Consider the following 16,820-nt stretch of genomic DNA (forward strand, 5'->3'; position numbering starts at 1 on the left):
GTCTGGGATTAAGACTGGAGCCATCCCCCTTAGGGGACAGGTGAAGCCATGGACATACTTGAAATGGCCTAGGGAGAAAGCAAACTGAGGAGAGGACCCAGCACTGAGTCCTGAGGAATCTCAACTTTTAACGGCCGGAGAGAGGAAGAGGAGTCAGCAAGGGACATCCAGAAGCTGTCAAAGAGGTAAAGGCAAACAGGGACAGCGCTGACTCCCAGAAGTCAAGGTGGCAGCCACAGATGTGCAGGGCTCCTCCCTCCCTTTAAGAGACCTCGCGGTGGCTGGCTGACTGCCACCAGCGGCTGTACCTTTACATCGCCCCCATTCTCAGCTCCGTCACAGTGCCTGGGCCGATGCCACGCTTTCTCCAGGCTGGTCCTAATCAACAACTGAGCTTGAAGAAAGCCATTTCTGCTTGATTCTTTTGACTGGCAATCTTTGCTCTGGGACCCCCACCGGCCTGGCTGAGACTTTCTCAGAACTGCACTGCAGTCGAATGTCCCTCCTGCCTTCCTTCCCCCCCCTTCCCTCACACAGCCCTGCACCTCAGCCTGAAACCGCCCACCCCCACCCTTCTAGTTAAGCACAGGAATTGATTGCTTTAGTCAGATATTTTGTTACCTAGAGACAAAAATGCATCCCAAATGACACACCACCCACAAGCTGACAAGAGCCTAAGGGAAGGATATAAAACAAGAGGCTGGTTTAAAAACAGGAAAACATTTAATCCATTCCAAAATACACATCAGGAAATGAGTGAACCACAGGAAAAACACCTATGATGGAAGAAGGATATTACTGGCTTCATGCTCTTATTCCTAAAATCCTGAGGCTCTGATGTGTAAAAGACATCATCTTGCCCTTCAGATACTCCCAGATGCCCAGAAAGATATTACACACATCTGTTAAAGAGTTCTGGCCTGCTGAAACTAGAGGGGAGCTAGACAGGAAGGAGAAAGGAGCATCAATCTATAATCAACTGATCTCAGGACAGTTGGGTGACGGTGCAGACCCATCCCAGGCGGGTGGGCCCCTCTGATGCCCTGGTGTGAACCCGAACCCACAAAACGGGTTGGCTCAGGGAATGTGCCAGTCAGCCTATGGTCAGCTACAGCTTTGCTATTATTACATCTTCAGCCAAAGCCTTGGGGAGCAAAACCCTAAACTCCTCCTTCAAGCCCCCTGCTGGTTGGTTTCATCATTATCTCGCCTCTTCCAAATCTGTAAGAAATGAACACAACAGACATGTAGGAGCTGACATTCAATCCACACACATTTATCAAGTACCTGTTCTACCCTAGGCGAGGGACAGCCTGTCGCTCCACATCCTTATTTGTCTGTCCCCTGAAACTAACTCAATCCTTTCAGAAACTTCCCTTTGGCTTGATTTTTATCTTTCTACCCATCCCCCTCTCTCCTTCTTAACTTTCCATGCCAAACTCACTTTCTAAAAAGGAACTCCTAGTTAAGCCTATAACCACAAAGTCACTAAAGTGTTATCTCTAGAACGAGAAGTGTCTCCATTCTTTTTTACGAAGCTATAGCTTCTTGACACCAGGGAACAAGGTCGTGAAAAGAGCAGGATGTGGTGTGGCGCTGCCACTTCTACTGTCTAGGATCGCCGCGCCTTTTGCAGAAGTTCCAACAGCCCTCGGTCAGGATAGAGCGGCCCGAGGCTCGCAAGCTCTGGGCTCCGGAGGAGCCCCTACGAGGAGGGCCCAGGAAGGCATTTACCATTTTTGGTGGAGCACAAGCGGCAGTTACTAATTATGATGACTCTGTACTCTGGATCTGGATGTCCTGCACCTTTTTTTATAGTAAGATACCAACTGCTTAAGAAATAAGGATGTTTTATTTAACCCATTAAGCAGATGTGAAAAGGAGCACTTTAAGAGGTGCAGTCTCCTTGAAAAACAGATCAAATTTGAGTTCAACATACTCGGTGTTTGTCAATAAATGTATGGTATGACAAGACAAAACAGAACAAAGCTTGGTCTCTGTCTTCCTTCTTTGCTAGGTACCAGGGCAGTTATAAAGAGAAACAGAGATACTCCGCTCCACGAGCTCTCGATCCAATAGAGAAGACGTTAAAATAATAAGGTTGGTGCTCTGGCAAAGACATGAAGAAAGCGCTGTGGGGTCATGAAGAGCACTCACTTGGCCTGGGATGCTGGGGAAAGCTTCAGAGCCGACTCCTAGTTGGGGTCCTGATTATTCTAGGCTCTTCCTCCTTGAAACCAGACTACACACCTCCACAAAACTAACCTGGCCACACACATAATCTCCTTGCTCATCCACAAATCTTTCACACTTCCTTGCCCTTCTCTTTTCTAGCAATCACCCCTGGGCTCTCAGGGCCCTATAATCTGGGCCCACCTCACTCCTCTGTGCATTCCAACAGGTACCCAGCCTAACCGAGGCTTTGACTCAATCCCACTTCCTGCCTTCACCCACATCATTCCCCTCACTGGCCCCACACCCTATCTGTTCAGCGCGCACCAAGTCTGTGGCCAACCCACCTGAATGTAAGCCTCCGAGAGCGTGATCATCTGGGGAAGGATGTCAGTCACCTGCAGGTCTTGTAATTCATACCATTTGCCCGTCCCCTGCAAAAAGTATGAAGGGATGGGTTAGTCTGCTCCCTAAAACCAAAAGGTGTAGAAGGAAAGGATCGCAGCAAAAAGTGAGAAGAATCAGAAGAATAGCTGCTAGACCACCACTCAGCAAGAATCATAATTAAGAGGGTGCAGGACTTCTGCATGGCATCAATCAATTTAAAGAGCTTTTGGGGTGCTGATCTTGGCAAACGCGATCCCTGCCGAGGATTCCTTGAAGTACAATGGAGTCTCCCAACACTTTTAAGAAGAATTTAGGTGACAGACTAGACACACTCAGCAGGTGCAGTGTTAACCACTGGGAAAGCCTAAAAGTACACATCCCCACCCTCCATCCCAGAGAACACAGCAACAGCCAAGAGAAGTGTCCTTGGTGGACACTGTTCAAAATAGTAACCAGTTTCCTTTGGCCTATAAAACCAGTGCTGCAAATACAACAAATCTACCTTACTTCATGCTGCCATACACGAGGGGGCAAAGAGGCTTCTGGATTATGGAAGAGGCACTGCTGGAAGCTCACCTGCCTCAACCATCCAAACTTCAAAGAAATGCCAAAGGCAGATACTAAAGACTATAGATATTCAGATAATCCAACAGTTCAGAATACAGGAAACATAACAAAAGCTCAGGATCACATAATCAAGCACCCATTCCTGTTTTGAGGACTGGTTAAGAACATGGTGAAACCAGGGGAATCCGGGTGGCTCAATCAGATGAGCAGCCAGCTCGACTTTGGCTCAGGTCATGATCTCAGAGTCCTGGGATTGGGCCCTGCGTCAGGCTCCACACTCGGAGGGGAGCCTGCTTGAGATTCTGTCTCCCTCTCCCTCTGTCCCTTCCCCCACTCATGTGTTTTCTCTCCCTCTCTCTCTCTCAAATAATAAATAAAATCTAAAAAAAAAAAAAAAAAAGGTATTAACACCTGTCTTAGAGGTGTGTTTTAAGGATACAAATGCAGGGCGCCTGGTGGCTCAGTTGTTAGGCGTCTGCCTTCAGCTCAGATCATGATCCCAGGGTCCTGGGATGCAGCCCTATGTCGGGCTCCCTGCTCAGCAGGAAGCCTGCTTCTCTCTCCCTCTGCCTGCTGCTCCCCCTGCTTGTGTTTCCTCTCTCGCTGTCTCTCTGTCAAGTAAATAAAAATCTTTAAAAAAAAAATAATTCATTTAAAAAAATTTTTAAAAAATAATAAAGATACAAATGAGGGGCGCTTGGGTGGTACAGTTAGTTAAGTATCTGACTCTTGGTTTCCACTCAGGTCGTGAGATCAAGCCCTGTGCTGGATTCCCTGGGCACTCCTCCCCTTCTCTCAAATTAATAAATACTTTTTTTAAAAAAAGATACAAATGAGATGAACATACATTAAGCACTTGGCATATTTTCTAGCGCACAGTAAAATACTTGCTAAACAGAGTTAGTTATTACACCCACAGTCCCAGAAGACTAATCAAATTAAAACAACCTGTGCTAATAATCTGTGTGATACCAAATATATCTTAAGTACATGTTTCATCCATTTTCAGCTTGAGACAAATTCAAAACAGTTTAGCTGAAAGAAACCTTTAGACCAGTGCTTCATAAACTTTAATTACATACCAGAGGGTCCTGTTAAAACGCGGATTCTGATTCAGTAGGTTTGGGTGGGGCCTAGGATTCTGCATTTCTAGCGAGTTCTCATATGATATCAATGCTGCTAGTTCGAGGATTCCACTTCAGGTGGTAAGGCTCTAGTCTAAGACAGTGGTGCTCAACCTTGGCTGCACAATGGAATCTCCCAGATAATTTTAACACCACGCTGCCTGGTTCCCACCTCCACATAATCTAATGCAGTCTCTTAACTGACTGACATTCTGAGCCAGATAATTCTTTGTTATGGGGGCTGCCTGTGCACTACAGGATATTTAACAGCAGCCCTGGCCTCTATTCCAGGTAAAAACCAACAGGCACAAATTACACTGTTCTAATGTAACTGGCCTGGAGTGGCCCAGGCAACAGGATTTAAAAATCTCCCCAGGTGAGTGCAACGTGCAGCCAAAATTGAGAACCACTGCCCAAAACTAACCACTGACAGCTCTATTACTTGCAGAACACCAAAGTCAAGGTCAAGATAAGGCAAACTGAAGAGAGCTGCCCACTGAAATGCCAAAGGAACAACCCCCATTTATGCCACTCACGTGATGGAGCACATGGATCCGGTAGGAGCCCTCCGAGGGCTTGCCGTCATGGACAATGTTGGCAATGAGGTCGTAGGTGGTATTCTTATGCACTGCTTGTACTTCCTCAGACAAGTACTCTCTCAGATCCACATTTCTAAGGATGATGAAAATAAAGCCACAAGATCAGACAAAGACTACGGACGGGGAAACGGTCCGACATCAACGGACCACAGAGCTACTGAACCCTATTTTAGCAGCCTGGATCTAGGTAGGCTTGCAGAGCCATGGAAGCCCAGGTTGGTGGAAATTCACATAATTTGCCACAAACATGACGCAAACTAGAAAGACTGGCTCTAGGGGGAAAGCACACTGTAAAAGCATGTCTAGCCATAAAAGATGCAGGGCCTCGTGTCATTCAGATTAGAACTGGAATGAGGGCTTCTGTCGCTTCAGAGGTATGTGAGACTCTGAGCAGGTTACACCGCCGAAGGCTCTTCTAGGAAATGAAAAGGAGCGTCACCATCTCGAAGGAGATGGTGAGGATTAAGGGAGACAACAGCAGTAACACGTCACCCTTTGCCCTCTGTGGGAATCCCACAGCTGCAGTGTTCAGTCGATGCCTCGTCCCTAGCCTCTGGCTATGGAAGGCCTGACCGCATGATTCTGTGAGTGGCCACTGTAAACAGTCATTTTCACAATTTCAATATGGCAAAGCAGGCAGACCAGTAGCTTCAGCACAGAAGGGGAATTTACTCAAAATAAAGTAGAAATGTGGCTAGAACCAGGCCCTGGAGAAGAAGCAAGATCCAAGGGAGCTGCATGACCTCTTTTCTGCTCTGACATCGGCTTTGTCCTTCTCCCTCCTTTTGCAGCCCCTCTTTCTGTTCTTTAGGTGACCCACCCTGGCTACTCCACAGCTTCCCAATTTCTCAGTTCTGGTTGCCAAAAGAAACTACTGACTACGTTCCTTCAATTGGGACTGCAAAATATCTGTTTTATTTTGAATACCTGAACATTCACTTTCAAATATAGAGACACATTCTTGAATGTGGAATAACATCTCCTTTTGTGTTTTACGTGTTGGATTCTAACCATCAGTTGAAGCATAAATGTATATACCAGTTATTGCAAAGTCAAATGCTATGATAAATGTCAACTATGAAGATGGGACAAAGACAATTGTGAAGAACTTTCCTATAGTTAAACAGGGAAACAGAGTGACTGTTAGCAAGAATAAGAGAGACTGTATCATATTTCTAATATCTCTAGAACTGACATGCCATCTGATGTACTACCACTCAAAACATGAACTCCAATAACATCATCCGTGACGGATTCACAGGAAATGCTAACAGTGGTCATGTCCGTGGTCACTTCCAAATGTGTATCTCCCTATGAATTATAGACTGTGAATATATTACCTGTCCAAAAATATAAAAACTTTCTATGTAAACCATGTAGTAATAAACATGCAACTTTGTTCTAATTATATTATGTAGCTTTCATGTTAGTGATAGCTATTTACTTCTACAGACCAACAGTGTACCATATAGATTGCAACACTTATCGTTAAAGATAATTTAGATAGGAGTTAAAAGAAATCCACGTGAGCTCCAGAGAGCTGGAAGGCCTGCTGGCTGCTAAGAGCTGTCTTCTCAAGCTAGCTCTCCTCAGCTTTAACAACAGCTGTCCAAACTTGTTCGTCTGAACAAGTCCTAGAGAATCTTCAGGAGTATTAGTACTCAAGTTTTCAAGACTGAACCAAAACCATTTAGTGATAAAAGGGAATGAATACATGTTAAATCATTTTGTTTTAGAAAACAGCCAGAGGAGCCCACTATACTCCTCTCCCAATCAGAACAGTCCAATTCAGAGCACACCTAATTAGCTGGAAGTGCAGCTCTAATCCTGTGCTCCAAAAACCTACCTCCAAATGAGCAGAAGGCACCTAATCACTGCAAGTCTGATCAATCTCCAGTAAAAAGACGTGTTATGAATAAAACACAGGAGAAAAATTAGGTATAAAAAGGGTCCTTTTCAAAAAGTGGAGACTTTAGGGGCACCTGGGTGGCTCAGTCGGTTGAGTATCCAACTCCTGGTTTTGGCTCAGGTCATGATCTCATGGGTCATGAGATCGAGTCCCACATCAGACTCCTTGCTCAGCGTGGAGTCTGCTTGGGATTCTTTCCCTCTTCCTCTCCCTCCCCCTCTGCCCCTCCCCCCGCTCGCACATGTAATCACTCTCTCTCCTTTCTCGACCACACACTCTCTAAAATAAATAAATCTTAAAAAAAAAAAAAAAATGGAGGCTTTAGCTAATCTAGAACCATAATGCATAAAGCATTTAAAGTACAGGTTTCCAGAACTGGTCTCTAAAAGGCTGACTAGCTAAGAATTTATCTTTTTCTCAACTTCTCCAAAGCAAGCTTTCCAAAGGACAAACTACTGAAGTCAGTTACCAAAAACCTAAATGCAACTGGTAGCCAAATAAACACATTCCAGGTGCAATATAAAAGAAGCCAATGGAGTAAGGCCATTTCTGTGGTGACTGAGCCGGAACTATTACCGATACATAGTCCTCCTTCCTCCGGAACTGCCCTTGAGTCAAGAGCACTCCCTCCTCCCACGAACACACTGATGACTGTGGCAATTCACAAAAGTCCAGTTCAGAAAGAAAACCCCACTACATGGACTTTCAAAGAAAGTTTCTCTGTGGTCTCACTCAAGGTAGCAGAACACTGGCTTCCATGTCCCCCAATTTCACTCTGTCACACAGACAAGATGCTAGTGAAGAACAGGAAGAAGAGTGTGGGAAAAGCAAGTAAGAGATTCTCCTGTAATGCTAACCACACAAAGGTGTTCTCTCCTCACCCCTTCAACTGTTCTCAGATTCTTGGTGATCATGGAACCAGGAAAAATAAAATGTTATTCTTGGAAGGACCCAGAGGGTTCACCTAGCCCAAGCCTCTCATTTTATCCATGTCAGAGTAACTCCAGAAGATATGCCAATGACCTGCCCAAAGTCCCACAGCTAGGATGGCACAGCACTCAGGCCTCTTTACTTTCTGATACTACCCTCTTAAACACTACCAGAATTAAGAACTGGAACCACTTTCAAAGGAGAAAATTGGCAGTCTTGGTGTGGTTTGGGCAAGTGAGAAATGGAGAGGGATGGAGAGACAAAGAAAGGAAGGGATGAGCATTTACACATTACAGCTCCCAAACTACTCTGAGGGTTTGGGGGGAAATACACAAAAAACAAAAAACAACCCTGAGCTAAACATCAAGTTAATTCGGTCATATACCCACCCAAATCCTTCTCGACAAGAAGCTGCCTTAGGGCTCCACTCTGACCTAAACACCAGCAAAGAGACCCTCACTCCTCCTGCCAGTCCTGCCACCAGGTTTCTCAGTGTTCTCAGAGGTATCTTCTTCAGAGTATGAAAAACCATGTCTCCTGAGAACCGAAAACCAACTGTCTACCCCCAAAAGGATCTTGCAGGAACTGAGTTAGAAAGTAGTAAAATGAAAGCATCTGGTACAACTCCTCTCAATGTGCATTAAAATACTCATAGACGGGGCACCCGGGTGGCTCAGTCGTTAAGCGTCTGCCTTCGGCTCGGGTCATGGTCCCAGGGTCCTGGGATAGAGCCCCGCATCGGGCTCCCTGCTCTGTGGGAAGCCTGCTTCTCCCTCTCCCACTCCCCCTGCTTGTGTTCCCTCTCTTGCTGTGTCTCTCTCTGTCAAATAAATAAAATCTTTAAAATAAAATAAAATAAAATACTCATAGACGTTCATAAAAAAGATAACTGCAGGGCGCCTGGGTGGCTCAGTTGGTTAAGCGACTGCCTTCGGCTCAGGTCATGATCCTGGAGTCCCTGGATCGAGTCCCGCATCGGGCTCCCTGCTTGGCAGGGAGTCTGCTTCTCCCTCTGACCCTCCCCCCTCTCATGTGCTTTCTCTCTCATTCTCTCTTTCTCAAATAAAGAAATAAAATCTTAAAAAAAAAAAAAAAAGATAACTGCATGGTAAACTAAAAACAAGACCATACATCAAAATTTATCTTTCTCACCAATAAGGAAGGACCCCAAGATGGCAAGACAAATGTGGAACCATCCCCACTGTCTGTGCCTAACTACAGTATGCAAGAAGATGCAATGACCAGCAAACAGAAGGACAGACTCTAACTGCTTGGGATCATCTTCAAAGCCAGGCAGAATCCTACCGGTCCTGCCCTACTTTCATCAACAGTTTTTCCCTGCATGAAAGACTACACTGCCCAGCAAGCAACAGGAGAGAAGGTGAAAGGACTGCCTCGAGGTAAACATCTATCTTTGAAGTCCCTGAAATATTTGTATCCTTCCAACAACAACCCTTAACTTACATAGTGTAAGTAGGCTCTTGTCCCAGCAATCTCTAACACAGTCCAAAATGAATAACGGTACAAAAATATGAAAAGAGATTCAAGCTCATTCCCCCTAAGAGGAAGTGAAGCAGCGTAATACTCACGTAATAGGGAAGTTGACAATAGTTGGATTCTTCTCCACAAAGAAATTGTTTTTAGTGAATCTCTTAATACAAAAGATGAGATATGGAGGGAGCTTGGTGAGCTGGAAGCGTTTTAGAAAGTTCTCCTTGTAGGTCTTATATTCCTAGACAGAGTGAGAAGGAAATTAACAAATTAGTGCTGGAGTATTGGGGCAGGGGAGTGAGTTTTGTTTTGGTTTAGATTTTTAAATATAATTCTGCCTTGCGCTTAAAAATTCAGAAGACAGGGGTGCCTGGGTGGCTCAGTTGGTTAAGCATCTGCTTTCAGCTCAGGTCATGATCCCAGGGTCCTGGGACCAAGCCCCGCATCGGGCTCCCTGCTCAGCAGGGAGTCTGCTTCTCCCTCTGCCTCTGCCACTCAACCCTGCTCGTGCACTCTCTCTCTCTCTGTGTCTCAAACAAATAAATAAATAAATCTTAAAAAAAAAAAAGATTCAGAAGACGCCTGATCCCAGAAGCCACATAAAGGCTTAGGGACAGCAACATGGCTATGGCTGCCTAAAATACAGCTACGGGCCGTGTTTACACCAGCACATGAGCATACTGCTGAACTCCACCCACAGCAATGTGGGATCTGTTTCTACAAGGAAAACAAAAATGTCAGATGAAAAAGAGGTTTGTTAAAAACTGCAGAATTAAAACCATGAAAGTCTTGGGGTGCTTGGGTGGCTTAGTCGGTTAAGCATCTGCCTTCAGCTCAGGTCATGATCCCAGGGTCCTGGGACAGAGTCCCACATCGGGCTCCCTGCTCGGCGGGGAGTCTGCTTCTCCCTCCCCCTCTGCCCCTCTCCCTGACTCATGCTCTCTCTCACTCTCTCTCTCTCAAATACATAAATAAAATATTTTTAAAAAATAAAATTAAAAAATAAAATATAAAATATAAAACCACGAAAGTCTCACTGAATTCAAAATAAGGAAGAACATCCTGACCATGAGAGGCAGATATGCACAGAACAAGTACTTCTGAAGCAGTGAGGGACCCCTCATTATTGAGCGTATCCCAGCAGATGTAAGAGCTAAAACTACAAAAGTCTTAGAAGAAAACATAAGGGTAAATTTTCACGACCTGGGATTTGACAGCAGATTCTTACATATGAAAACAAAAGCACACACTTCACAAGAACACCTAAACAGCATTTCATCAAAACTTAAAACTTATGTGCTTCAAACGATACTATCAAGAGGGTGAAGATGCAATCTACAAGGAGAAGAAAATGTCTGCAAATTCAGACAGCTGATAAAGGACTGGAATCTAGATTATATAAAGCATTCCTACAACTCAATAATAAAAAGATAACCCAGTTAAAATATATACAAAATATCTGAATAGACAGTTCCCCAAAGATGATACACAAAGGTCCAATGAGCACATGAAAAGATACTTAACAGCATTAGTCTTCAGGGAAATACAACTCAAAACCGTAATGAGCTACCACGTCACACCTATTAGGATGCCTCTCACCCAGAAGACGAACAGTAACGAGTGTTGGTGAAGATGCAAACAAACTGGAACATGCATTCACTGCTGATGGGGATGCAACACGTTGCAGCCACCTCGGAAAACAGCCTGGCAGCTCCTCAAATGGCTGAACAGAAGAGTTACCATACAGCCCAGCAATTCTGCTTCTTAATTACCACCCAAGAGAAATGAAAACTGTTCACGGAACAACTTGTAGACTAATATTTATGGCAGCATTACTCACAGTAGCCAAAAGGTAGAAACAATCCCAAATGTCCATCAACTGATGGCCAGATAAATAAAATATGGTGTATTCACACAACGGGGTGTTATCTGGCCACAAAAAGGAAATGAAGTAGCGACACATGCTACAACATGGACGAACCTTGAAAACATTACACTAAGTGAAAGAAGCAAATCACAGAAGACCACATATTACAGGATTCCACTTATATGAAATGCCCAGAATAGCAAATCCAGAGAGACAGAAAGTAGATTAGAAGTTATGGCTAAGGGAGATGAGAAGGTTGAGAGGTAACAAAAGGGTGATAAAAACATGAATGATGAAAATGTTCTAAAACTAACTGGTGGTAGCACGTATCTGTGGATATAGTAAAAACCATTCAATTATAAACTTTAAATGGGTTCACTGTATGGTATATGAATTATACTCAATAAAGCTGTTATTTTTTTTTTTTTAATTTTGTCAGAGAGAGAGAGAGAGAGGAGAGCATAAGCAGGGGGAGTGGTAGGCAGAGGGAGAAGCAGACTCCTGCTGAGCAAGGAGCCCGACGCGGGACTCAATCCCAGGACTCCGGGATTGTGACCTGAGCCGAAGGCAGGTGCCTGACTGAGCCACCCAGGCATCCCCTGTTATGTTTTTTTTAAATCAAATTGCCCTGTCACATGATGAGTAACCTGAGAGCACTGGAGAAATAAGCTTTCCATCTCTACTACACACAGCATAGGCACACCTTTCTGGTAAATATTTGATCATCTATAGGTATAAGCACTACTGGAAAAAATATCTTTTTGTTGGTATCAAGTAACTTCTGTGTGGTTGAAATAACATACTGTGTTAAAAGCAAAAAAAAAAATTTTAAGGTTTTAATTTTTTTTATTAATTTTTTTAAATTTATTCATTTGAGAGAGTAAGCGAGAGCATGAGCAGGGGGAGGGGAGGGTAGTCAGTAAGGAGAAGCAGACTCCCCACTGAGCAGGGAGCCCGATTCAGGGCTGCGGGGCTCTATTCCAGGACCCTGAAATCATGACCTGAGCAAAAGGCAGACGCTCCTAACGGTTTTTATTTTTAAGTAAGCTCTACACCCACCATGGGGCTCGCACTCACAAAGCCAAGATCAAGAGTTGCATGCTCCCCTGAGCCAGCCAGGCGCCCTCCCCCTCCACCCCGCCCCCGCCCCCCCAAAATTTTTTTAATCAGGTAAATGCTAAGAGATTTCACTGTCCACATCTGAATCTATGAACTAGTGGTCACAAGAAGCATTCATTTTAATTATCTCAGACTAGGGAAGGATTTAACACATAAATGATATCACAGCCTAACATAAAAGTTTCCTCAGGAGTTCCAGAAAACGTGGAGGAAGAATTTCACCATGGACAGCAGTACCACATTCATACAGCAAGGAACAATTTGGCTGTAACTATGTATCACATTGTAATATCACTGTTAATCACTTTTATTGGTTTCAAAATTTTGTCTGCATAACTTATAAATGTGTTATAATTTCATACTTGCTTAAAAGCTGTAAGTATAATTAGCTTATACCAAAGTTTACATTTATACTAACTTAAGTATTATTATAGTAAAAATAAATGTAAATCAATACTGAGGGCTCAAGAGAATCTCAATATTACTTAAGTTTCAACAGTGATAATAGGGACCAAGAGTGGCATGGCTGAAAATGCCAGATGAAAAATCGGAGTTTAAATTCCCAGCTCTGTCACTTAAAACCATAAAATAAAGAAACTGAGCTACACAAACCCTAAGGTCTCTCTTTCACCTCCCTAAAATGAAATGAGTCTAAACAGCAGATTAGACATCTTAGGTTATCACTGTTACCAATCTCTGTGCATGTGTGTGTGTGTGTGAGAGAGAGAGAGAGAGAGACAGGCAGCTGCCAATGTCCATGGATACCCAGGGCTTGTTGTGCTTCCTAAGCATGCTAACAGTCAACGGACTTGGGCACTGGACGGAAATAGTGATGGAGGTCAGGGGAGGCGGGTTTTAGAGTGCTGGGATGGCTGCCTACCTCACAACTCAGCCTTTTCAAGGAAAGGCCCCTAGTCACGGGGTTTCTGAACAGAAAGGACACCTGATTCAAGCAGGCCTTTCCACTCCCCCTGGGGAACCCAGAGCAGCATGGCAGAGGCTGGGCCTTGGCGATAAGGTAGTAGCAGCCTGTACAAGGGACAATCAACAGACCGCCACTTCTGACAGCCCCTCACTCTCGTCTGTCCTTCCCAAGTCCTGCTCAGTTCAAGTCTCCCTAAGATCCTAAGGAGATGCCAATAAAGTTCCTCTTTTAGTGAACTTTTTGTTGGTATTTAATATCTGAAAACAAAAGAATCTTAACTAATGAAGAGAACGGGCAGAAAGGATTTGGAATGAAACATTAAGTTAAAAAAAATTCTCCTAGTAAATTCTCCCAGAACCAAAAGGATTAAATTTATCTAGCATGAAGAAGAGAATTAAACCAAGAAACTTTAATTCAGTAGATAAAAAGACACTTTTAACTTCATAAGAAGTAATATTACAGGGGCACCTTGGTAGTCAGTCGGTTAAGTGGCCAGCTTTTGATTTCGGCTCAGGTCATGATCTCAGGGTCCTAGGATTGAGCCCTACATCAGGCTCTGTGCTTAGGAGGTAGTCTGCTTTTCCCTCTCCCTCTGCCCCCCGCCCAGCTCGTGCTCTCTCTAATAAATAAAACCTTAAAAAAAAAAAAAATGAGTCAAGTACAGTTCTCAGCAGGACTTGGTGTCTCTAAGAATCACTGCTCCCTCTGCTCCTCCCCCCACCCACCTTGCAGGCCTGCATATACATGGTCTCTCTCTCAAATCAATCAATCATCTTAAAAAAAAAAGTAATGTGACAATGAGAACAAATGATTTCTTTCCATTTATTTATTTATATCTTAGCTCTGTTTTTTTCCACTTTAATGCTGACACTACATTTTTTATTTTTTAAAGATTTTATTTATTTATTTGACAGAGAGAGACATAGCAAGAGAGGAAACACAAGCAGGGGGAGTGAGAGAGGGAGAAGCAGGCTTCCCGCCGAACAGGGAGCCCGACGCGGGGCTCCATCCCAGGATCCTGGGATCATGACCTGAGCCGAAGGCAGATGCTTAACGACTGAGCCACCCAGGCGCCCCAACATTACATTTTTTAAAAGATGGGAGTTTTCAACACCAAAAGAACAAAGAATCCAATCAAGAAATGGGCAGAAGACATGAACAGACATTTTTCCAAAGAAGACATCCAAATGGCCAACAGACACATGAAAAAGTGCTCAATATCGCTCGGCATCAAGGAAATCCAAATCAAAACCTCAATGAGATACCACTCACACCAGTCAGAATGGCTAAAATTAACAAGTTAGGAAATGACAGATGTTGGCGGGGATGCGGAGAAAGCGGAACCCTCCTACACTGTTGGTGGAAATGCAAGCTGGTGCAGCCACTCTGGAAAACAGTATGGAGATTCCTCAAAAAGTTGAAAATAGAGCTACCATATGATCCAGCAATTGCACTACTGGGTATTTACCCCAAAGATACAAAAGTAGGGATCCGAAAGGGTACGTGCACCCCGATGTTTATAGCAGCAATGTCCACAATAGCCAAACTGTGGAAAGAGCCAAGATGTCCATCAACAGATGAATGGATAAAGAAAATGTGGTATATATATACAATGGAATATTATGCAGCCATCAAAAGGAATGAGATCTTGCCATGTGCAACGACGTGGATGGAACTGGAGGGTATTATGCTGAGCGAAATAAGTCAAACAGAGAAAGACATGTATCATATGACCTCACTGATATGAGGAATTCTTAATCTCAGGAAACAAACTGAGGGTTGCTGGAGTGGGGGGTGGGGTGGGAGGGATGGGGTGACTGGGTGATGGACACTGGGGAGGGTATGTGCTCTGGTAAGCGCTGTGAATTGTGCAAGACTGTTGAATCTCAGATCTGTACCTCTGAAACAAATAATGCAATATATGTTAAGAAAGAAAAAAAAAAAAGAAGAATGTAGCAGGAGGGGAAGAATGAGGGGGGGAAATCGGAGGGGTAGACGAACCATGAGAGACGATGGACTCTGAAAAACAAACTGAGGGTTCTAGAGGGGAGGGGGGTGGGAGGATGGGTTAGCCTGGTGATGGGTATTGAGGAGGACACCTTCTGCATGGAGCACTGGGTGTTATGCACAAACAATGAATCATGGAACACTATATCTAAAACTAATGATGTAGTGTATGGGGATTAACATAACAATAAAAAATTTAAAAAAAACAAAAAAATATATGTTAAAAAAAATAAATAAAAGATGGGAGTTTTTACTACTTTTCTGAGTTTCTACTGTCCTAAATACCCCCTCCTTTCTCCAACCTACCCAGAGGCAGATGGTTAGGGTTAAAAGAACATATGAAAAGTAGAAGAGAGGGCACAGCAAATCAAGTTAAGAGCTGGGGTGACCAGCTAGAAACAGCAATGGAGTCTGGGAGGCTCAATACAGATAATATGCTTTATGGTAAATGCATTCCACCTATGTGGCGACTTCGACATATAAAAAGAAACTGAAAAAGTCAAGAGAGAAAGAAGCATCAGCAGGGCAGCTGTGCAAATGGGATACCTTCTCTGTAATGCCGTTGAACTTGGCCAGGATATTGAAGAGCGGCACCTGAGGGATAATGAGCTGCTCTTTCTCGTCCTTGTAGAGGGGAGCAGTAGGGAGATCCAGAGTCAGGTACATGAAGGTGGACTCCACCATTGTCTCCTGGTACTCGTCATTATGCAGCAGCTGTTCTTTTTCTTCTGCTGGCTAGAGACAAGGGAGAAGAGAAAGGAGGGAAGGAGTGTGAGCAGTACAGAGACCACCACACACATGGAAAGAAACAATGTTTTTGTTACATTTACTTCATTTTGTTTTGAAGTGAATGAAGAGGGTGCCCAAGAGACTGGGCATTTCATGGGCAGCAGCATCACCTACCTCATTAGGTAATGCAAAAACTGATGGGCTTCCATCTTCAAAGAGATTTTATTTAAATACCAGAATATTTAAAACGCTTTCAGATGATCTAGAAAGCTCACCTGAGCTTTCTGAAAAATCACGCCAGCACCACCCAGTGGCCGGGCCACTTAACCAGCGGACTATACCCTCCCATAACTCCCACACTTCGGCACACTGGCATGACAGGAACCTGAGGAACTATCCCTTGGCCAGTGTTTTACAGAACCTCATCCTGGGGCAAGAGGACTTGACAGATCTCTAAGCCTCTCTTTGTCAACCCTAAATCCCCTCAGACAAGATAAATCAGGCCAAGAGTCAGGTTCAACCCACTCACCAGATCAGGATGAGGAAGCTTTTTAGTGAAGATCCTCATGGACCCCTGGAAAACATCAGTCACAATAGCTGTACAAATAGAAATCAAAATGCAAATTCTGTCAGGTTGGAAAGCGTTTCCAAATATAGTCCTAACTTCTAAATTTCTGAAATAAACCAGCATCTTCCAGCATGAGACCCAAAGCTCTCACTAAACACAGAAGTACCTGTATAACACATACCACCACCTTCATCATTATTTGTGTAAATAATTATTTTATGGCTGTCTTCTCCACAAGATGCCCTTTGATCCTCCAGCACAGGGCCTGGCCCATAAGAGAAAAATTAAGTGTGTCTGAAATGAATGAATGATTTATAAAACCTAGGGACTTACGAATCACAAAGAATTCACAAGCAAAACAAGACACGACCAAAGAATTTCCCATAACCATATGCTGTGTGCAAAGGAAGAGTCCACCTTGTGCTA

General features: G+C 43.9%; 1 protein-coding gene across 1 annotated transcript in view; it reads right to left on the bottom strand.

The window, feature by feature from the left end:
* Window positions 1–704: 704 nt before the first annotated feature.
* The window catches only part of USP39 (ubiquitin specific peptidase 39), a 29,896-nt gene continuing 13,780 nt past the window's right edge, over window positions 705–16,820 (bottom strand). The window contains exons 8-13 of the mRNA XM_036117373.2: window positions 16,356–16,423; window positions 15,644–15,832; window positions 9,278–9,420; window positions 4,787–4,922; window positions 2,520–2,606; window positions 705–1,221 (exon numbers count right to left, since the gene is read on the bottom strand). Coding sequence (XP_035973266.1) covers window positions 1,174–1,221; window positions 2,520–2,606; window positions 4,787–4,922; window positions 9,278–9,420; window positions 15,644–15,832; window positions 16,356–16,423 — 671 coding nt within the window. The 3' untranslated portion in view covers window positions 705–1,173. The remainder of the gene's footprint in view (window positions 1,222–2,519; window positions 2,607–4,786; window positions 4,923–9,277; window positions 9,421–15,643; window positions 15,833–16,355; window positions 16,424–16,820) is intronic.

This window comes from Halichoerus grypus, chromosome 10 (genome assembly GCF_964656455.1).
Source record: "Halichoerus grypus chromosome 10, mHalGry1.hap1.1, whole genome shotgun sequence".
NCBI classification, from domain to species: Eukaryota; Metazoa; Chordata; class Mammalia; order Carnivora; family Phocidae; genus Halichoerus; species Halichoerus grypus.